The sequence below is a fragment of the Rhincodon typus genome, chromosome 12 (genome assembly GCF_021869965.1).
Source record: "Rhincodon typus isolate 14 chromosome 12, sRhiTyp1.1, whole genome shotgun sequence".
Classification (NCBI taxonomy): Eukaryota; Metazoa; Chordata; class Chondrichthyes; order Orectolobiformes; family Rhincodontidae; genus Rhincodon; species Rhincodon typus.
Genome location: NC_063343.1, coordinates 51,160,222 through 51,183,782, shown reverse-complemented (window position 1 = coordinate 51,183,782; position 23,561 = coordinate 51,160,222). Strand labels below are relative to the sequence as shown.

At 39.3% G+C, this 23,561-nt stretch overlaps 1 protein-coding gene across 6 annotated transcripts in view; it reads left to right on the top strand.

Moving 5' to 3' along the window:
• The window catches only part of rnf14 (ring finger protein 14), a 31,935-nt gene extending 16,422 nt beyond the window's left edge, over positions 1–15,513 (top strand). For all 6 annotated transcript variants that reach the window (XM_048603409.1, XM_048603410.1, XM_048603408.1 and 3 more), the window contains 5 exons: positions 1,840–2,355; positions 7,064–7,292; positions 10,161–10,333; positions 11,287–11,417; positions 13,827–15,513. In XM_048603409.1, coding sequence (XP_048459366.1) covers positions 1,840–2,355; positions 7,064–7,292; positions 10,161–10,333; positions 11,287–11,417; positions 13,827–13,896 — 1,119 coding nt within the window. In that variant the 3' untranslated portion in view covers positions 13,897–15,513. The remainder of the gene's footprint in view (positions 1–1,839; positions 2,356–7,063; positions 7,293–10,160; positions 10,334–11,286; positions 11,418–13,826) is intronic.
• Positions 15,514–23,561: the final 8,048 nt, after the last annotated feature.

The following is a 23,561-nucleotide window of genomic DNA, read 5'->3' as shown; positions in this document are numbered from 1 at the left end:
GCTTGTCCCAAAGTGCTCCCCCACGAACACTTCAGTCACTTGCCCTGTATTTATCCCAAGAAAAGATCAAGTTTTGCTCTTTCTCTAGTAGTTACATTTGCATATTGATAAATGTGTTCAAGAAAATTTTCTTTAACACATCTTGACAAACTGCTGTCAACGTAACTGTAGACTGAATCATGGTCACAGCAACATATCACGGAAGCAAGAAGTTAGCTGGATTTTTTTTGTACCATGAAACAGTCACACCTCTTCGGAACAAAAATAGAAGTTGCTGGAAAAGCTTAGCAGGTCTGACAGCATCTGTGAAGAAAAATCAGAGTTAACATTTCGGGTCTGGTGACCCTTGATCAGAACAGAACCTCTCAGGGTTGGATTGTTTGCTTTGGTCAGTGTTCAGGACAAAAGCATGTGACTGCAAGTAAGCAGATCAGAGGAGCTTCAGCCTTCACAATTGGCCAGCAGGTTTGAGGTTCTTTCAGCTTGTCTCGATGAGTCTGAAGGCTGCAGGTGGATGAGCTAACTAACCGTGGCACTGTGGTACAGGAAGCCAATGAAGAGGGGACAATAAGAAGGACTGTAGTGGTAATCGGGGCCATTATAGCGAAGGGGATTGATACCATTCTCTGTGAAGAGCATGAGCTCAGATGGCTGTGTTGAATTCCAGGTGCCAGGGTTTGGGGCATTTGCTCAGCAATAGAGATGAACATGCAGTGGGAGGGGTAAGATCCAGTCATTGTGGTCTATCTAGTTACCAATGATGCACGAGAGATTATGCATCTTCAGTATGAACAGCTAGGCATCAGATTTAAGAAGCAGAACATCAAAGATCGTAATCCATGGATTATTACTTGAGCCAGGTGCAAATTGAATTTGGGATAAAAGAGATTAGAAAAATCAATGAATGGCTCATTAATAGATTCTGGTTTGTGGTGCACTGGCACCAGTCCTGGGGAATGTGGGATCTGTGTCAGTGGGATGGTCTCCACCTGAGCCATGTGGAGGCCAATATTCTTGCCAACTATGTAACTAGGAAAGGAGAGAAGATTTTAAACTGTTATAGTTGGGCCAAAGGAGTCAAATTTAGGGAGATGTAGTAAATCAAAGAGCAGAGACCAGGCCACAGAGATCAATGTGGGATGTGATCAATAGATCATGAGAGGGAGGATCGTGAGTATGAATTTAAGTCAACCAATTCATACATTCCTCCTCACTGTCCTCTCTTGAATGGCATCATGTACAATGTTAGAATATGTTAGAATAAGGGAGTCAATCCATTGGAGTTGAGATGAAGAAAAATTTCTTTATGTTTAGAAAGCTGTGGTGCTATTCAAAATAGAAGACCATAGATTTTTGGCTGCTAAGGGACTAATGGAAGAAATATGAATTGTTTTAGTCAACTTGGTTCCTGTCTCTAATCTTGAAACGTAGAGCGGGTTGAAAGGATCAGCTAGTTAGTTCTAAATCCAATATCTCATGTTCTTATTTTAGTTTCAAAATTCAATTGTTATTTTGTTGTTTTTTTCAATTTATCTGGAAATGTAAATCAAACATCAAGGATTTTGAAAGCTTTTAACTGTCTGGCTTGCTGTTTAAGAATGCTTCGGTGATTGGCTGCCAATCTGTTTGTAAGCATTACTTTTACAGTACACCAAGAGATTCCGTTTTTCTTGGTGCCAGAATTAAATTGCTTTCGGAAAAGGGAAAAAGAACACACCATAGCCTTTGTTAGCAGCTCATGTTTGAGGCAAGCGGTGAGTGTCTTACTTCTCTGCTGCTTCAAATTTCAAACATTTTTTTCCCCTTATGTTCTTAACCTGCTTATTTGTGTCTCAACAGCTCTCTGCACTTTGTTCTTGCCTGGATAGAATTTGGAAAGACAATGGCAATTGTGTGATATTATTTTCATGGATGCAGTTCTTAAAAGAAGAGACGCTCTCCTTTTTGCTAATTGAGTCTCCATTAGAAATCAAAAACATTGAAGACAAATCTGAAAGTACTTTGGTTAGAAAAAAGCATAATGAATTTGGATCAGAGGACAAACTGAAGAACTTGCAAGACTTTCCTCTTGACCCGAGAGCGATCCAGGATGTGGAGTCATGTGCTTGTGTTTTACGTGAAATTTTGGACTTTGATCAGAATCAGAAACAAAAAGTCTTTAATAGCAAGATTTTCACCTGCAGTGTATGCTTTTGTGAAAAGCTGGGCATTGACTGCATGGACTTGAAGGAGTGTAACCATGTGTATTGCAAGGCCTGTTTGAAAGAATATTTTGAGATACAAATCCGTGATGGGAATGTTCAGTGCCTTAATTGTCCTGAGCCAAAGTGTACTTCTATTGCCACACCTGCTCAAGTAAGTTCTTTTTTGAATTTTAAGCTTTATAATTACCTGCTAATTAGTTTATTTCTACATGATAAAAAATATGCAACATGAGCATGAAAATGCACTGTTTGTCAGGATGTTAATGAGTTAGCCGAAAAATTGGCCAGAACCTGACTAACTCCCAACTGCTGTAAAATTCATAAATGTGTGTGTCTATACCTCTTACACACATTCCTAACTGTTGTACTCCAGGCATTATATTTCATCTATAACCTCCACCATTGCACGTGAAATCTTTGAAACGATGTCTTAAATTTGCACTTGATAGAATGAGAGTAAACCTTAAGTTGGCTACAGATTTGTTGATATGAGAAATTTGTGCTATTAAATAATCTATTACAAAACTACAAAGGGCTTATGAAAACAATCCTTAGTTACTAGGATATAGGACAAGTGGTTTCTGGCCATACAGAAAGTATGGTGGAAAAGTATTGAAAATATGTAAAGTATGGAGTGACCTGGATGTCTCAACATTGGATTGGTGGACTGGGGAGTTTCCTGAGCATCGCATTTTCCAGAATCAAATCGAGGTTCTTTCCTTGGTATATGAACAATATTCTAGTGGCAGTCCTGTGCATTCATGTACAACTGCTCAGTCCAGATTCAGTTCTTTCTGATTTGTTTGTTTAATTTTTTTATACTACTTGTCACTTATCATTAACCACGATTTTGTTTTATCTATTCTCTCAAACTTAATTCATCACCCTTCTGCAATTATTAGGGTTTAAGTTTACCTCTTCACTGGTCTATTTACCTTTTCTGTAAGGATGTTAAGAAGGTGTCATTTCATTTCAGATGACAGTCACCATCTCTTGAGTAGATGTACTTTGTGTCAAAAATGTCTGCAAAGCCCTGAGAATATCAATCTTTCATACATTCGACCACCTCTGGAGCTAGTTGTTGACTTCCCTAATCTTCTTTTCCTTGCCCATGGTCTAAGAAACTGTCTAGAGATGATCACCCTTGAGTTCTTATTACTCAAGCCAGTTCTTAAACTATCTGTGCACTATTGCAAATTTATTTTATTAGTTTGGTTGCTGTGTCTCTTTCCAGAGTTTTCAACCTGTTCCATAACATCTTGCACTATAGCATTGAGGAGCCAATGTATGGTGTGGCACTCTATACATATATAACAAAATTTCTCTGACTACTCTTGATTGCTGTTCTCTGAATTACTGTTGCTATCCACCTCATACTTGTCCAGTGCTGCGTATTTTCTAGAGGTGGGAGTTCCCTCATTTTTGAGTCCTGTCTCTCTCCTATTATTCTTTTGGATCTCATTCAGCTATGTTCTTAATGTCTAAAAGTCACTTGGTCAACCACATCTTAGAGTATAATCCAGAAATCCCTAAACATCTGTGCTGTAACACATGACCAATTGCTGCTCCAGCATGGTGATTTACTCAAGGGGCTCAGTTTTTTGACAATGAATGCCCACATCTTCCCCTGAATAGACTGAGCATCCATAACTTATCTGTCTTCGATCAGAAATGTCCAGCACTGCATCACTTTGTTTCTAACAAACCTGGAGAAGGTGAATTGTGTTAACTGTTTTCACTGAAATGCAAGCTGCAAAGCATTCAAGATTATTAAGCTGGACAGGGTAGAAATAGAGATGGTGTTTTGTACTAAAGTGAGGACATTAAAAAATTTGAAAGTATTTACATAAGGAGCACTTTTTTAGGTGTTTAAATGAGTTAATGGGCTTTCCAAAGGAATCATTAGTTAACAAATTAACAAGTCAGCAAGCTCTAAGCTCCCAGTACATTTTCCACAAACTTTTTAAAAAGTATCATTGTAAGATTGGCATGTTAGAGGGTATACTATACACCATTTATCTCGCTTTCCTGCAACCCTGATGAGTGTTAAAAATGTATTGACAGAACAGAAACATTTTTCAGAGTAATGAAATTGCTTGTAATTTGTTTTTCCTAATATAAAAATATGAAAGCAAAGTGTAATATGAACATTACATTATTTAGAAAATGGTTTACTTAGCTTCCTATATATCCTCTTCACCTGAATCTTCACTATTCCTTCAAAGCATATTTTTAACCTTCCAGCACATTTCTTAACCTGCTTGTTTAAATGTCTTCAGTTCAACTTTTCCCCTGTTCCTAGCAATAAATCAACTCTGGCAAAAGTTAGAAATCATTTTATCACATCCCTTGTAACTCTGACAGTACATTATCAGTATTGTCCTCTTGACCTAAGACCATAAGAAACAGGAATGGGAGTAGGACATTTGGCCCCTTGAGCCTGCTCCGTCATTTAATAGGATCATGGCTGATCTGACACTACTTGGGACAACTTTCCTGTCCTTTCCCCTGTAACCCTTGTTTCCCCTACTGATTGAGAATCTATCTCAGCCTTAAATATATAGCTGTCTATGGCAAAGAGTTCCAAAGACACTCAACCTCCTGAGAGAAGAAATTCCACTTTGTCTGAGTCTTTAATTGGTGCCACTTTATTCTGAGACTATACCGTGTGGTCCTAGTCTGTCTCATTAAGAAAAACAACATTTACCTTGTCAAGCCTCTTAAAAATCCTATGTGTTTCAATGGGAATCACCTCATTCTTCTAAACTCCAGTGAGTAGATTCCCAACCGTTTTAGCCTTTGCTGATTAGAGAATCCCACCATACTGGGAATCATCCTTGTAAAGCTGTTCTGAACTGTCTCCAATGAAGTAATATCTTTTCTTAAGTCAGGGGACCAAAATTGTTCACAGTATTCCAGATGTGGTCTCACCAACCCATTATACAGTTGCAATAAGACTTCCATACTCTTATACTCCACTCACCTTGAAATAAATGCCAACGTTCCATTAGCCTTCCTAATTACCTGATGCCCGTGCACCAGTTTTCTGTATTTCGTGCAAAACTACCCTCAACTTTCTTTGTTGCAACTTTCTGCAGTTTTTCTCCTTTTAAACAATACCCTGTTCTTTTCTTGCCCCTTCCAAAACAAACAACTTCACATTTTTCCACATTTATATGCCATTTGCCAACTTTTTGTTCACTTAACCTTTTAATATCTGTCAGTAAACTGTTTGCATCCCTCTCATAACCACCTTTTTGTGGTCTACAAATTTGGCTACAGTACATGTACTTCCTTCCTTCAAGTCTTCAATATATATTATAAATGACTATGGTCTCAGCACTGATTCCTGTGGAACCCTATTGCAAGTTGCCAACATGAAAAAGAGATAGTAAGAACTGCTGATGCTGGAGTCGGAGATAACACAGTGGGGAGCTGGAGGAACACAGCAGGCCAGGCAGCATCAGAGGGGCAGACAAGTTGATGTTTTGGGTCAGGATTTCTGAAGAAGGGTCCTGACCCGAAACATCAACTTGTCTGCCCCTCTGATGCTGCCTGGCCTACTGTGTTATCAACATGAAAAATAACCCACTTGTCCCTGCCATTAGCCAATTCTCTCTCCACACTAGCTCCAAACCATAGGCTCTTTAATCATAAGAAATTAATCAGATACAATTTCCCTTTCATGAAGCCATGCCAACTCAACTCGATTAGATTATCATTTTCCAAATGTGCTGCTATTAATTTCTTAATTGATTCTAACATTTTTTGAACAATAGATGTTAGGGTAATCAGCCTGTAGTTTCCACTGTTTGCTGCCTCCCTTTTTGAAAGGTGTGTCATATTGGCAGTTTTACTCCATGGTATTTGACACAGTCACCACACCCTCTGTAATGTGGGGTCAAACAGAGATGGTGTTGAGACCACAGCCTGATCAGCCATGATGTCATCGAATGATGGAGTAGAATGGCCTACTCCTGCATCTAGATCTATGTTCCGAGCCCTTCCTCTTTATTTGTCCAGCTTTGTGGGCACTACTCTTGTACGATTTTATCCTGCCTGTCCTAAGACCGTCTTTGGCTCCCTTCTCTTCCCCTCCTTTACCTCATTCTTATGCTGCACTAAGTATTTTATTCTTTGCTATTAGGTCAACTTCCATATCTGACTTCCAGCTGTACTTCTGAACAGTATTCCTGAACCTACGAGCATCATTGTGCTGACTCTCAAATCGTGGGAAATTTCAATTAGAAATGATTTTCAACACAGTTTGACCAGGCAGTGAAATAATTATGTATTCTGGACAGATGAGCTATTGAGCTCTGGGTGGATAACAAGACCTTTGGGCAAGTTAGCAAGCAAATAGGCTGGGCACTACTTGGACTGAGTGCACAACCAGCTGATCTATAGCTCTGCTTATTGACAAAATTTTAAATTAGTTATGTTAATGTGAATATACTTAGTTATCCTCTTTTATGCATTCATCACCGTTATCAAGTACTGAATGAAAGAGTAGATCAGGCTACAAAGTGTTTTATTCTACAACGATGAAACACTGCTACTTTGCCCCAAATCTGATATTCATGCTGATTGTTACAATTGTATTGGGACATCAGCAGTATTATTGACAATCATGTATTTTGAAGTACTGGTTAATTCATTTCAAATTTCATTTTAGCAGAATCTTTAAACCATGAAACAAATAATCTGAAGGAATCTGATTGATGTAGAAAATTAGTGGGTGTTAATATCCACTTTAGAAGTTCTCTAAATTGAGAAAATAAAGAATGAAACTTGTCCATTAGATTAAATTGAATTTCTTGAGTATAAATTTAGCATACGAATGTATTGCATTGCTATAGGTAAAAGAGCTCGTCTACGAGGAAACGTTTGCACGATATGACCGCCTTCTCCTTCAGTCTACACTGGATCTAATGACGGACGTGGTATATTGCCCTCGTACTGTTTGCAAGTCAGTGGTGATGCTTGAACCTGGAAACACCATGGGTGTCTGTCCAGGATGTCGTTATGCTTTTTGTGCATTATGTGAAATGGCTTATCATGGAATTTCTCCATGCAGATTAAAAGCAGGTAAACTATGCTTTCATTTGACTTTATATTTTAAATAATAGTTATGTTGCACTTTTGGTAGTGTATTAAAATGTAAACAGGCAGTGATTTGAAAATGTTTCAAGGGATGGATGGTGATTTATATGCTCAAGAGACAGTGGTTGTGTATGTTGCCAATGGACTAGTGATCCAGACGAATGCTCACGGAATACAGGTTTGAATGCCACCACAGTGAATAATGAAATTGAATCAATGAACGTCTGGTCATTGAAGCTAACTTAATGGTGATCATTTAACCATTGTGGTAAAAATCTATCTGATTAACTAATATCCATTCAGAAAAGAAACCTGTCATACTTGCCTCACCTGGCCTACATGTCTCATTTTTTTTTTAAATGCAATCATGGTAATGATTATAATTGAGATGTATCCCAGGATTTTGATCAGGAGGCTGGGACGGGAGACAGAGATGGAACAGAATTAGTAGTTACTTGGTGAAAGGTGGGTTGATTTTAGAAAGAGTCAGTATTGATTTCTGTACCATACGGCTTGAACTTTAACATCCAGAATTAATATGAAATTAATAAGAGTAACAACAAGCTGTGGTCAGACGCCCCAGAGCATGTCAATTAGTAGGTTTGACAGATCCCATGAATTTCTAAGCATCTCATACAGGTGTCAGTGACACCACATGTTAACAAATCTCGTTAAAAATTTTTGTCTTCCATGAATTGTCGAGGCTACATCCAGCACCTACACACTGCATGAATTCAGCTGTTTTGTAGTCAGCTATCTTCACTTAGCTGGCTCCTCCGTTACTCTGACTGTCAGCTTGCCTCTGGTGCACCAAGCATATATTGCTTGTGGGCCTCCTTCACGCCAATTATCAGCCACTATATGGTTTCTGGAACTTCAGTGAGCTCTATCTCCTCAACTACTGTCTGTACTATTTCTGTTATGGAAACCTTTCTCCCCACCTCGGCAAAACAGAGCCAGCAACCTTCCACTGCCTTCTTAGCTCCTTAGAAATACTCAAGCCCTGACAATCTGGATACTGCTGATAACAACATCTCTGTTGCCTGGAACCTCTTCCTCCCAAGAACTTGTCTGACCAGTATTCTGAAGGTAGCAAACTTTTTGTTTCAGTTGCCTCTGGCCAACTGATGGGATCTAGTCGGCTCCCCTTCGTGCCACCCTTGACCTTTGGCACAAAAAGGAGACCAATCTTGCAAGGGTTATCTATTCTATAAATAGCAGGGTTGTTCTGCTGTTAAAAATGATTAGAACATGCACTGCTGGTCATGCTGCCACACTAAACATGCGCTAGAATTCGTAACCTAACCTGAAATTGAGTTTTCACTGGAACTACAATTTGGAATTGCCCTGATTGTCATTGCTGGTACCTTGGTCACCTCTGCCAGTAAGTGGTACAGGGTAAGGGACGGTTGAGGTGTTCACTACATCAATTCTCCTTTGCCTGTACTGTATCTAGAGTCTGTTTAATTCTCAGTGATGAGTTTAACTGAAGAAACGCTTGTCTTGTTGAACAAGATGTTTTATTGCATCAAATCAGTCAGGCCAACTTGCATTAGTAGGATGCTTGGGAGTTATGCAGAATACATCTATTCCCTGCATAGGCTAATGTAGCAAGCACAGAAAATGCTGGAAGTTCTGAAGAGTCCAGCTGGACTCAATGTTAATTCTGTTTATCTCTCCAGAGATGTTTTCAAACCTGCCAGTATTTTCAATTTTTGTTTCAGATTTCCAGCATTCTCAATGTTTTGCTTTTATTCGAAGGCTAATGTAGAACTCCCTGTTTACACGAAAGATTGTATGACATCAGCAGATTGAGTGGCATTAATGTAACTTCAACATTAATTCTTTCAGAACCATTACCTTATGCAACACACTAAGGAAGGTATGTTCATGATTCTTAACACAACACAAAATGGACAGGGCTATATGTTCCGCTCTGGGCATGCTCACAATCCATTCACATACTATGACCGGTTTTGACCTGATGTCATTGTTCAAGTCACTGCTTAAACTAATTGGGTTGCTAACAAATATAAAATTTTCCATGACACAATGTAGTCAGCCAGTGTTTTAGAGAATAATTTATTTTGTTGCATTAAAAAATAAACTCTTTATATTTGAGAGGTAGCCCGGTTTCCAGCACAATTTTTTTTTTTAATTCAGTGCAAATTACGCCATTGTTGGGGGATGAAAGAATGAAATAATTCTGTTACCAATGGCTATTATGATTAAACGTAAATGGAAAGTAGAAACTTTTAGATCAACTTCAGTCATCATTGTCTTCAACTATAGTACTGTGAAACTAGATACAGAATATTGGTTATTACCTAATAATTAAACTGTTAAGTATTCAAGTTGAAATTGATTTTTAGCCATGCTCTTTGAAATTTTATTTAAAATTATTTATAAACAGTGTTTGAAAAGCATTAGTTTTGCTAAGGGATATTAGATCTGTATGATTCACTTACAAAAGTAAAATATGTTTAGGCCACAGAAGATGTAAGCTGATCCTCAGATCAGTAATTCAGTTGAGTGAATCTGGTAGAAAAGCCTCGTGCAAGGGAGTAGTTATAGGGGGAGAATAGCTTAAATTATTAGCTTGTCTTGTTTGGTTTGGTGGTGCTAATTAATTGTATGATTTGTGCCATTTCAAATGGTCATACTTCTGGTTTTCTAACAACAATTTCAGGTATTTAAAATGATTATGCAATAGATATTGACTCAGGCAACCTGCAATTGGAATCCCATTGTCATTCGTGCCTGAACTTTTATTAGACTGACAGGAGGTATAAGGAATTTTTGAATTAGCTAGTTATTTTGTTTTTCAGTCTGTCTTGGGTTTTTCCTTTTCAGAGAAACTTTCTGCACTGCGTGATGAGTACTTAAAGGCAGATGAATCTGAAAAGCAGCGGTTGGAAAAGTCCTATGGGCGCAGAGTGCTTCAGAAAGCAGTGGAGGAGTTGTGCAGCCAGGAATGGCTTGATAAGAACTCAAAGCCCTGTCCCCGTTGTGGTACAAACATACAGGTTGAAGGCACATGATGTTCTTTTTATGAAGTACAAAGATAATAATTTCACTAGACTTCATATCTTTATGAAATGCTGTTTTATTTTAAACTTAAAATAAACCCTTTTTCAGAATAGTCAGAAACTTTGGTAATTTTGGTACTGGTAATTTTTGCAGTTTTTCTTCCATGCACAATTTTTTTTCTATTTTCTAGTCTGTAGTTCATGGAATTCACTGTTCTAGTTTTAATTTGCCTCAACACAAATTAATTTCTGTAGTTGTGGTTTTGATAGCCTCGTTTTTTTCTCTTTTTTTTTTAAATTTTAGAATACAGTTATGTATTTTCCTTTGACTTCCCTCGAGATGAACAAACTGCTAAAAAGAAATTGGGCAAAAAATTATATTACATTACTGCTTTTACTATTTAAACTAAACAGGCTAATGATTGTTAGGAATCCATTTTCTGAAATTTCCAGGCTCGGATAATGCTACCTGTAAGTATGCATGTAAGCTTTGGTTATGAAAACAGCTTTGAAACAGTAATAAATTATGTGGGAGTAGATCAGGGATTTTCTTTTATCATTGCAGCCCTAAAAGGAAATGGCTAAACTATCCCCATGATTGTTGTGAAGTAAAGAAGTTGAGCTAAGGAAACGGGTGGATAATGAAACCTCTTTGCAACAGTGAACACTTAAAGTATTTCCAATAGTTTTAGATTTAAGGATGTCATGGGATGCATATAAATGTGAACTCTTATACAAGATGTTTTATAGAATTCCTATTCCCATAAACTGCAGTATTGTTGGAGATTGTAACAATCAATTCTGCTTCTACAGTCCCTACAAGCTACAAAATGTTTGCCTGAAATTGAAACCTCAGGTTGAGGTATCATTGGTAAGAATATAGAAAATAATGTCTTCATAATAGAAGGTTTGTCATTGAGCCGCTACATGTCATTTCTTTTCCTTTCTAGAAGGTGAATGGATGCAATAAGATGACATGCACTGGATGTAAGCAGCACTTCTGTTGGCTCTGCATACGCCCACTTTCAAAAATAAATCCGTATAGTCACTTCAATGATTCCTCATCACCTTGCTTTAATGAGTAAGCTTCTTTTTTTTTAATAATTTTACTGTGATGTATTCTTAATGATGTTAGATTATTCATGAGGTTTTCATGTTTGTCTTCTGATAGCTTACAGTTTGTATCATTAATTAGTAACTGTTCAGACAATGCACATTTTTCTTGACCACATACTGATGCAAACTGCAGCAAGTTTTGTAAATCTACAGAAGATATACTAATGTGTTTTTTGAATTAATATCCTGCTGTAATGCTGCTTGAACCCACGTTAACCTATGTGATTGTTATATTTTGTCACAATTGCTCATCTAACAAATATTGAGGTAGGTGGATGATAGTTAAATACAAGTTTAACCTAAATTGTAACAGGTTTTCAAAAACAAATCAATAAATCTTCATTGCCTGTTCATTACATGATGTCCTGTTTTATAACCACATGTTCAGTCGTATGGCATACAATATATTGATTTGCGGGATTCCTGTGACATTACTTATAGTAAATGCAGGGATTCACAAGAAAGCAAAAATGTTTAGAAAGTCTTGGGTGACAAGTGTAATGATTTTAAGATAGTGGGACTGGAAGAAAGGAGGATTTCAGGTGTGTGGATGGCGGTATAATTTAGAATTACTTGGAGCCTGCAATTGAGAACAACATTTGGAGCTGCCTCTCGTAACATTGGTGGATTGGAAGCCACTTGTACAGAGTGCAGCCAAACAGGAGGGGAGAGATTTTGTGATGTGATCTGATGAACATGGAGTAAGCTTAGCCATTGTCCTGATATCAGGTTGAAGCATCTCATGAATATTCCAGGCAAAAACAATAACTTCTGTTTATCCGAGACAACAAGGTGCAGGGCTGGATGAACACAGCAGGCCAAGCAGCATCTTAGGAGCAGAAAGGCTGACGTTTCGGGCCTAGACCCTTCATCAGAAAAGGGGGAGGGGAAGGGGGTTCTGAAATAAATAGGGAGAGAGTGGGAGGTGGATAGAAGATGGATAGAGGAGAAGACAGGTGGAGAGGAAACAAACAGGTCAGAGGCGGGGATGGAGCCAGTAAAGGTGAGTGTAGGTGGGGAGTTAGGGAGGGGATAGGTCAGTCCAGGGAGGACGGACAGGTCAAGGGGGCGGGATGAGGTTAGTAGGTAGGAAATGGGGGTGCGGATTGAGGTGGGAGGAAGAACAGGTTAGGGAGGTGGGGACAAGCTGGACTGGTTTTGGGATGCGGTAGGGGGAGGGGAGATTTTGAAGCTTGTGAAATCCACATTGATACCATTGGGCTGTAGGGTTCCCAAGCGGAATATGAGTTGCTGTTCCTGCAACCTTCGGGTGGCATCGTTGTGGCGCTGCAGGAGGCCCAGGATGGACATGTCGTCTGAGGAATGGGAGGGGGAGTTGAAATGGTTCGCGACTGGGAGGTGCAGTTGTTTATTGCGAACCGAGCGTAAGTGTTCTGCAAAGCTTCTGTTTATCCATAACTTATAGATGTAAAAGAATGTTTCGTGGCATTTTATGCAGGAGAAGGGAGTGTCAGTGACACTTTGGGAGAGAGGTTAGAAAAGTGGCTGAATAGAGTAGAGAAACTCTTACTTTCTTGGAAATGGGTATAAAACAACAAAAGCAGTCTCAAGGTCCCCAAGTATTCAACACACAACATTTGTGAAAGCAATGGTGATTGTTACCACAAGTGAAAATGTTTATGCATTAGTGTCCTGTGGTGTGCCTACTGAAAATAGAGATATGGAATTTTACTGCAAGTGTGTAGTAATGGAGAGGAAGGATTATCAGATTGCACCTGCGTGGATGAAAATGAGGAGTGAAGAGATTGCTCAGGGATCTATGTCTTGTACTTTCATGTTGACATGGAGGCCCGAGAAATGTCAGGAGCCAATGCTAGATTTAAAAAAAAAGTAGTTGACGGAGCTCAGCTTAGGAAGAGGGGATAATTTTCTTTATGCTGTGGAAAGATAAAATGGGTGAGTTATTGTTTTTTTTGCTTTTTTTTTTTGCCTGGAATGCATTGATCAGAAATTGTTTCATACTTGTATAGTGGGTGGATGATGAACCAATGATTGCTGAAAGGAATTTTGAAAACGTTTTCTGAAAGCATGTTTGAAGACAGCATTTGTATGATTTTATTAGATATGATTTCCCAGTAAGCAGTCATTGCTTGCTTCCCAGTAGATGAGTCTGAATATTTACTATTTTTTTCTCTCTGGACAAAGGACTCCAGATATACAACTTCTTTGGTTTGTAAACTGATTGCAGCCATCTATCTTGGGTCTGGATTGAAATTCTGTCCTGAAAGTTGCTGTGATGTCTTCTGCTGTTATGGTTGGTTCAAAAAAAAATAGTTTGAAGGAATGATACAGGTACTTCAACCTTCGAGATTCAAGTTTTTATTTGCAATAATATTCTCTTTTTATTTTGTAGGCTTTTCCAAGGTATTGACTTTGAAGCAGAAGATGATGTCTTGAGGGATGAAGATGATGGAATTGTTTAAGCTCTTTTATGAAGCCACCTGGACTATCATTACATAAAGCTTATGCATTAACCATTTAAACGGACAAACGACTGTTACCTTCAGTGCCATCGATCATAGCTAAACCAATCTCTGGCAATGGTTATTCAATTTAGCACTTGTGTTGACCATTATGAAACTTGGGACTCAGGATACATAATGTTCTAGGGACTTCTGTTTTTCAGCGTTCAAACATTTATACATGCACAATATATTTAAACAAATTAAGCTGATAAATTTGAGGGGAAGATCATGTTTCGTTTAATTTGGACAACATTCAGTGGAAAGTATTTTATGTATTCAAGTAACATTTGAGAAGTGTTTTCAAAAATGATAGCAGTGCCATTTCTCCCTGTTTCTCTATCTTTGTTTCACAAGTTTAAAGCTTCTCCTTCATCTTCCAAAAATTGTGCGCTTCTGGTTAATAGTCACAGTGACAATTGCTAGTAATCCCGTTGCTGTGCCTCTTGACTTATTGTGTAGAATTTGATGTTCAAACTTTTTATCTTGATAGGCCATTTAATCATGGAGCTTTGCAAGCCAACATATGCACTATTTCTGAATGGGGTTCCCTACTTGAAGCAACAATTCAAACTCTGGTACTTTTATAGATATATATTCAGTTTTGACACTTGGAACTGCAGGGATTTTGCATGAAAAAAGTAAATGCTACAAATATGGAGCATATAAGCCTTTTCTTGGGTTTTCTTTGTTTTCTGATTACACAGAAGCAATACTGTGCTAATTCAAGAAATTCGATGCAAAATGAAACTGGCAATGGCAGGATGCTGGTCAGTTGAAGAAAGACAACTAGATACTGACTTGACTGGAGATTGTCTGTGAAGGAAGAGATGATGTCCGTCAGGTTCCGTCAGCCTGCAATGCATTCATTATAAATCTGTTGATCTTGCTGGCTCAAGGAAGATAACGACAGGTCTAGGAACAGATTTGCCTGTTCTCTCCTGGACAAGTGGGTTTTAGGAAAAAAAGTGTAATAGGATTTTTACGTTTAAAAATAAAGTACATGTTTTGAATTATGGACCAGCTAGTTATATTGTGAAAGCATTTTGTTTTTTGCTGCATTTTGGTGCACAAGATGACTGCTGGGGCTGCATTTTTGTTATACTTCCTTGGTATTCTTGCATAAAGCTATCTATAAACTCTTCCCTGAAAAGGCATTTTCTTATTTTAATTAACCTGTTCAATATCGTCTGTTTCCTTAGTGAATGCACTAAGTGTAAAGAATCATGAAATGGAATTCAAGAGATAATTTAGTAAAGAGATGTTTACATGGTTTCTAGTAACCCTATGTTCTGAATAACATTACAATGTTTTCAGTTACCTTTATAGTTAACCACATACCTACTGAACGTAATTTTTGAAATGACTTTCTTCCACTCTATGCATTGAATGGTTTAAATCTGTTAAACTTTATTATTCCTAATATGATGTCATGTATACTAGATACTATCTCATGAGTGATGTGACATGCAAAACATGGCGGTGGAGAATGAAAATTCTGCTGTAGGAGCTGTGAATTTCAGAAACTATCATTTCAGTTGAATTTTTGTACAATGAAGTAAATGCTGACAGCTTGAAGTTTTTTTTTTAGTTAGTGAATTATTTTTGATGCTTCTCATTTGGAGTTTCTTTAATAGAGGTTGCTAGTGAAAAGTACATCTCCCACCATTTGGTAGATTATTGTGCTTTTCGAAGGTAAAGCATAGAACATTCAAACTACTGTGGACTATGATTAATAATATAGCCTCTTTGAGACTCACTTTCTTTGTAACAACTTTATTTTGATTTAATGGCTCCTCTAGATTTTTGTTAAAGGTGATCCAACTGAAAAGTCCATACAGTTGGCAGGTTTTACTGTTTTCTTTACTGTTTCTGCGCTAGGAAATCATAATACACCCTGAACTTTCAAGAGCGTGAATGTGGTGGTGATGTGAATGTTTGAGGAATCTGTTTTATGCTTGGGTGTTTAAAGCAAGTTTTAGCCACTCGTAGCATTTCCTGGCGAATTATTAAAGACAATTAAATGGAAATTCTCCAAAGACTCCAATCCTTAAAGTTAGGAACTTTATCAGAGGGTTCTAGGCACCAGGTGATCAGAACTTTGAACTTCCTAGGTAATTGCTCTGACTTCCGAGGTGTCTTGACATGCATTTTTCACGGTATGTCTGCTCTCTGAGTATCCAGAGACTGGAATTGTCTTCTTATGCATTAAACAATTGTGATTGTATGATAATGTAACAAAATAGAATGCATTTGACTATGTGCATGTTCAATTTTTTCTTCCACAGTTCCCATCCCTCAATTAAGTCACCCCAGTAATTAGATATTTGCATAGATACTTGTCATGCTAAAATTATAAATTTTTACAATGTAAATCAATCTGGGTATAACTTTCTAAAACATACAACTCTACGATTATAGAGGTTTATTAAGTCACTGGGAGGAGGATGAACAATATATGCCGTTCTAGTGCTGTTGGAGGAAGTCACAAAACTGAAATGTGGAAGCATCTTCAATTTAGAATGTCATTTAATCCAAAGATTGCTATGCTCTTAAGTACATACTGTGATTCCCACTGTTTTAAAATTTCTAACCAACCATTAGCTAAAAACCTGCCTATTGTTCTGAGTATATTCAGATCTTCCATTTAAAACAGGTAGTTTTGCATTGTGTTGCTGAATTTCTCATGGCTCATTCTATTAAACAGCACAAGGCTGAGGTCACATTTGGCTCAGCTCATTAGAAAAATGCTAGTAAGAAATGTTGCTTTCTTACTGTTTAAGTTATTGATTTCAAGTTCATTCAGATGGGCATGATTTCAGGATTAGCTTTTTCAAAAACAATCTTCAAGGAAAGATTATTTTAAAAATCTGGTTTAGCATCAGGAAACTGCTGTGAAGTGTATTCAGGTGCAACTCAAAAATCTATATATCTAATGTTTAAAATTTTAACTTGTCAAAAAGGATTGAAGGTTAACAGTTCTCAAATAAATAATTGATTCATACATTGGTCTTGTCTTTATTCTTCAATAAATGTCATGGACCCTTTTGTATTTTGTTGTGAAATGGTGTGGGCCAAGTCTCTGCATTAAATACCAAAATGAAACACTTGCATCTCCAATCTAGTTTCATGATATTATTTTTTAAGGCTTGCAATTAAATGCATTCCCTGTCAACTGTGTGAATAATAAATATTTATGTCAATGTTTGTACTAATTTGAGATGCAATTCACACCATCCTCTTTCCACGCGCCCCCCCCGCCCCGCCCTCCACCTTTTATGTATTGCTTTACGTAAGGCAGGAATCAGAATATTATAACACACTGGGAACGGAGCCTTCTGAAGGTTGCCACATGTAGGCTGCCCAGGAATAAGAGCAAGGTATTCAGAACAATTCATGGGTTCTTAAATAGTCAGTTTTAGGCAGTTAGAGGAGAAGCTGCTGCCTCGGGGAGAAGAACCTGAAAAGGTACTGCTTTAGCAGGCACTGAGCAGGAGACCTTTGTAGTATTTGATAAAATTCGATGATCCACAGTGTCGCTGTTGTCTGCTGAAAAATCCGTGGAATCTGTCATGACCATATTTGCTATTTCAAGTGCTCTGTGGGGTGTTAGACCATAATTTCTCTTATCTATCTTTACCTTGGTCAATTTTGGAGATTACAATATACACAAAGCTTGTTTTTTTTTACATAATGTTTATTTTTTGTTCACAACTGAGGAAACTAGTGGTATTAGTCTCTTCATAAGTACCTGGGATCTCCTACCTTTTCAACTTTAAATAGAGAAACACTGCTGCTTAGTCAACTTGTAACAAAAATTTGAGGTCTGGTTCAGGATCATAACTTAATTTGGGGTCTCTTGTGCAACTTTAAATCCAAGACACATGAGTCCTGGGATTTGTTAAATTTTAAGGCTGATAAGACCTTCGTGGTAAACTTTTCTATGCATTTTAAAAGCAAAAATGGTCTTTTCGGTTGCATGACTCAACAGAGGGAAGATTTATCCCGAATGATTTGAAAAAATAAGCTATGGTTAGGCTAATGGAAAAAAGTTCTGCATTAGCAGAAAATTTGAATTGGAATTGAAAGCAGGTGCAAGGAAAATTGAGATTATTGAGATAGAGTAGCATCAGGGATTGGAAGATGGAGAATCAAGCTCAAGTGGAATACAGCTTGAGTTGGTTAGAATTTGGTAGCTGAGGCAGTTTGAAAAGAATTGAGAGAATTTGTATTTGACAGAGAAAGGCAAAATGCTTGAACTTGAACTCTAGAATGGGAATTTGGAATGAGAGTAAAGATGTAGGAAAGAGAAATTTAAAGAGGAAAAATAGAAGGCATAACCCAAGTGAAGAGCAGCTACAGTTATTGTTTAAGGGAAGCTATTTCAGTCAATAAAAGTGATAGAATGAAGAGTAAAAGTATTGTTCAAAAACAGTAGGTTTTCATTGCTGTAAAAGAGAGGGCATGTAAAAGTCTATTATTGGAAATGGAACAGTAAGAATATCAAAGGTAACAACAGAAACTAAACTCTCCTGGAAGAACAAGAAGGGACTGATCAATGCAGAGAACCAACGTTTGTGCATGAAAAATAAACTTTGTGCACTTACATTCGGGCACAATTCAAGTTTTTTTTCCACAGATACTTAGCTTCACCAAGCCTGTACTGTCTCTGGGTTGTCCTGTGCTCCAATCTTGCTCAGCTACACCAAGCAAATACTACTTGTGGGCTTTTCAATTTCCATTCTCAAGTCCTGGAATTATCAATTGCACATAGGCTTCATCCACACGGCTACAGTTCCCAGGGCTTTTGTTGATATAAGCACACTGACAGCATTTGAGCATCAGTCATAGAAATAAAACATTTGAATGAGGACTTGAAACATCTAAATGATAAGTTTGTGGAAATAACTTCAACCAGGATAGATCTTCAGTTAAAACCTAATAAACTTCAACTATCAGAATCTCGATCAACTATTGTGAAACATACTTTCAACAGGAGGATGAATTGCTTGTGTAAGAACAGTGACTCAATTCATAATTAAAATCCAGTACTGATAAACTTGGAACTTTGCAATGAAGGTTAATAACATTAATTGTGACCTTGACTTCACAGGTAGAGGTAAATGGATTTATGATCCATGGCGGCATGCTGGCTCAGTGGTTAGCACTGCTGCCTCACACTGCCAGGGACCCGGGTTTGATTCCACCCTCATGCGACTGTGCAAACTCCACACAGACGTTCTCCCCGTGTCTGCGTGGATTTCCTCCGGGCGCTCTGGTTTCCTCCCACAATCCAAAGATGTGCAGGTTAGGTGTATTGGCTGTGCTAAATTGCCCCTAGTGTTCAGGGACGTGTAGCTTAGGTGTGTTATAGGAGAATGGGTCTGGGTGGGATGCCCTGAGGGTCGGTGTGGACTCGTGGGGCCGAAGGGCCTGTTTCCACACCAGGGATTCTATGATTCTATAGTTCTGTGGAAGGTGATTTGTTTTATAATGGGCCTTAAATGCAATTTTTAATAGTAATAGGTCAAAACAGCATTTCCAAGAAATCATGTGACAGAATGCTAAATGACAAGATGAGATATCCAGTGAGAGGATTGCAGTCTTGTTGAATCCAGCTATCCATGAAAAGTTGGAACGGTGCCTATGTGGAATTGCTGGATTTCAATTTATAAGAATCTAAAGGAGCGCAGACCCAAGGTTAAAGGTGGCACAATGGTTAGCACTACTATCTCACATCACCAGGGACCCTGCGTTTGATTCCAGCCTTGGGTGACTGTTTGGAGTTTGCATGTTCTCTCTGTGTATATGTGGGTTTTGGTCAGAAGCTCTGGTTTCCTCCCACAGCCCAAGGACGTGCAGGTTAAATGGACTGGCAATTAGATGATTTGTTGAAAGATGCCCCTTGCTGTGCCTGAAATCTGCTGCTGTTTCAGTAGGACCAGCAAAATCCAGGACTACATGCTGTGTGATGCACTAAAGCTTGGGCAGCAGCAAAAAGACTCAAAGATGGAAAGGCATAGTCTAAGATCTAATTGGATAAGTATACTAAGGGGTTGGAAAGTGTAAAATCACACTGAGTATTTTTGTCTCAATGTATATTGTAACTCTCTTGCGTAATTATATTGAGGCACTTGTTACATGCTGCGTAGAAAGAACATGAACTGATTTACAATTTCAGTAGTATCAAATTTGAACTGTTATGGAATATAAATTTAGAGATATTTTCAGCACAGAAGTATTTTCCTAGACCCCAGGCCTTGTGATCACAAACACTGCTATTACTTTCAACCCATTGTCAGTCATTAATAGTCTCCATTAACAGTTATTCACCCTCCTAGCCAGATTATTATCCACTTCTTTGTCCAACCGTTCTCTTTTTGGGCTCTATCCCCACCTATCATTTACTCCTTACCCCTCCCCCACCCTATCTTTTGCAAAAAACTGACATTTTCCTAACTACCATCAGTTCTGAGGAAGGGTCACCGGACCCGAAATGTTAACTCTGATTTCTTTCACAGATACTGCCAGACCTGCTGAGCTTTTCCAGCAATTTCTGTGTTTGTTTCTGATTTACAACATGTGCAGTTTTTTCATTTTTTTTAGGATTTAATTCCCTGCCACTTTCTAGGCATGCCCACCCCGAAGAAGTTCTGCCCCTCCGGGATTTCCATTTCAATCGTTTTTCTTGTCCACCAATGTTAATTTTACTGTCACTCTTGGTGTTTGACCAGATATTTGTTAAGACTCGTTTCCACAGCCACATAACATTCCTCAGTGACTGCCTCTGGCCCAGACTTATGCCATGTGGTGGTTTGGATCACAGCGTGTATCCAAGCGGTTCTTCTCAGATTTGGGTAAATATCATTAAGAGAAGGCTTGACAACAGCAATTTGTTTAAATATGAATTTTTTAAATTAAGCAATAATAAATGATTATAGTGATAACAATAAATAAATAATAAATGGAAGAGGAAAGGAAAAAGAAAGTCTCGTGCCCTTCTCAAAAAAGCAACAAGTCTCACTCCCTCCTTTCCATCGGGCACCCCTCGCTCAATGGCTGGTCTGAAGGTTTATGTTCGTTCCTGGCACCATTTGCGATTCCAAGCCGAGGTGAAGTCCAGCTCCCCTTCCCTCTGATTCCATCTCGCCTCCTTTTCTCATTCCAACCCCACCTCCTGTCATGTATTCACCATGACCCTAATCTTCCACTCTCTGATGTAAACGTTCTGTATTCAGCAAAGGTCTCAGCTTTATCCCTCTGCATCCCCACGTTAACAAACTTTGGACACAACATGATGTTGAACTCTTCTTCTGCTATCTTCACCTCTGTGCCTATTTCTTTGGACAAGAGTCCTCTGCCTGTCCCACAGACCCGTTTGCCCAGCTCCGATTCTCTCCCTCCATCTGGTGCCTCCATCCCCGGCCTTCTACCTGTACTTGACCTGTTCATTGAGAACTGTCGATGTAGTGTTGGTGGCCTCAATTTCTCTGCCCCCCCCTCACCTATTCCAACCTATCTTCCCCCCCAACTGACCATGTGCTGTGTGCTCAGATCTAACCCTGACTTTATTATTAAGCCTGCTGATAAGTGTGGTGCTGTTGTAATCTGGCGTACTGACCTCTACATTGCAGAGGCTCAGTGCCAGCTCTCGGATACCTTCTTCTATCTTTCCCTGGACTGTGACCCCACCATGGAACATCAGGCCATTGTATCAACTACAGTCACCAACTCATTTCACTGATGATATCCCCACCACTGCCTCTAAGCTGATATGCCCACAACCCCGCACAGCTCTCTTCTACTTTCTTCCAAAAATCCACAAAACAGGACTGCCCAGGCAGATCCATTGTTTCTGCCTGCTCCTGCCCCACAGAACTCATCCCTTCTTACCTTGACTTTTCTCCACTGGTCCAGTCACTTCCCACTTAGATCCATGATTCCATTGATGCTTTATGCTACTTTCGGAATTTCCAGTTTGCGGGCTCCAGCCACCGCCTCTTCACCATGGACATGCAATCCCTCTACACGTCCATCCCCCACCAAGATGGTCTCAGGGATGTCCGCTTCTTCCTGAAACAAAGGCCTGAACCGTCCCCATCTACCACCCTTGTCCATCTGGCCAAGCTCGTCCTCACCCTAAATAACTTCTCTTTTAACTCCTGTCATTTTCTTTAGTTCAGAGGGGTGGCCATGGTACCCACATGGGTCCTAGTTATGCCTATCTCTTTGTGGGGTACATGGAACATTCCTTGTTCCAGTCCTATTTGGGTCCCTATCCACAACTCTTTCTCCAATATATCAATGATTTCATCAGTCCTGCTTTTCCTTCTCGTCTGGATTTGGAAAGGTTTGTTGATTTCATTTCCAATTTCCACCCTGCCCTCACTTTCACCTGGTCCATCTCTGACTCCTCCCTTCCCTTCTTCGACATCTCTGTTTCTATTTCTGGGGATACACTGGCCACTAATATCCACTGTTAACCCACTGACCCCCAGTTACCTGGACTATACATCCTTGCACTCTGCCTCCTGTAAAGAGTCTATTCCATTCTCCCAGTTCCTCTGTCTCCACCACATATGTTCCACATATGATGAGGCCAATTTTGACAAGACAGCCTCTGAAATGTCCACCTTCTACCTCATCCGAGAATTCCCCAACAGCATTGTTGACAGGGCCCCCAACTCGGTCCGACACATCTCTCGCACTTTGGCCCTCACCCTCTCTCTTCCCTCCTGCAACAGAGATAGGGTTTCCCTTGTCCTTCCCTACCATTCCACCAGCATCCACATCCAGGGGATCATTAGCTGCCATTTCCACCACCTCCAGTGAGATGCCACTATCAGACACACATTCCCCTCCCCTCCCTTGTCCGCCTTCCACGGGGACCATCCCTCTGGGACACCCTGGTTCACTCTTCCTTCACTCCCACCACACCCCCACAGCCCCAAGGCACCTTCCCCTGCAATCGCCAAAGGTGAAACACTTGCCCATTTACCTCGTCCCTCCCCAGTATCCAAGGGCCCAATCGTACCTTCCAGGTGAAGAACAGTTTATCTGCATTTCCCACAATCTAGTCTACTGCATTCACTGTTCACAGTGTGGTCTCCTCTACACTGGGGAAATGAAGCATAGGTGTTCTGTGAAGCAATCAACCAGACTATATTCTGTCCGGAACAATGATCCTGAGCTTCCAGTTGCCTGCCACTTCAACACGCCACCCTGTTCCCTGGCCAATATTTCTGTCTCAGGCTTGCTCCAGTGAAACTCAGCATAAGCTAGAGGAACAATACCTCATTTTCCACTTGGGGACATTGCAGCCTTCTGGATTCAATATCGAGTTTGATAAATTCAGGGCTTGAACTCTCCTACGTCCAAGCCCCTAACCTAACACACCGGGCCTTGTGATCATATAGTCTGCTATTACACACAACTCATTGTTAGCCACTAACAATCTCCATTAACAGCTATTCACCCTAATAATCAGATAATTATCTACTCCTTTGCCTGTCCAACTGTTCTTCTCTCACTTTGGGTTCTATCCCCAATCACCTATCATTTATTCCTTACCATGCACCCCCCACACACCCCCATCTTCTGTATTAAAAACATTTTCCTAGTTACCA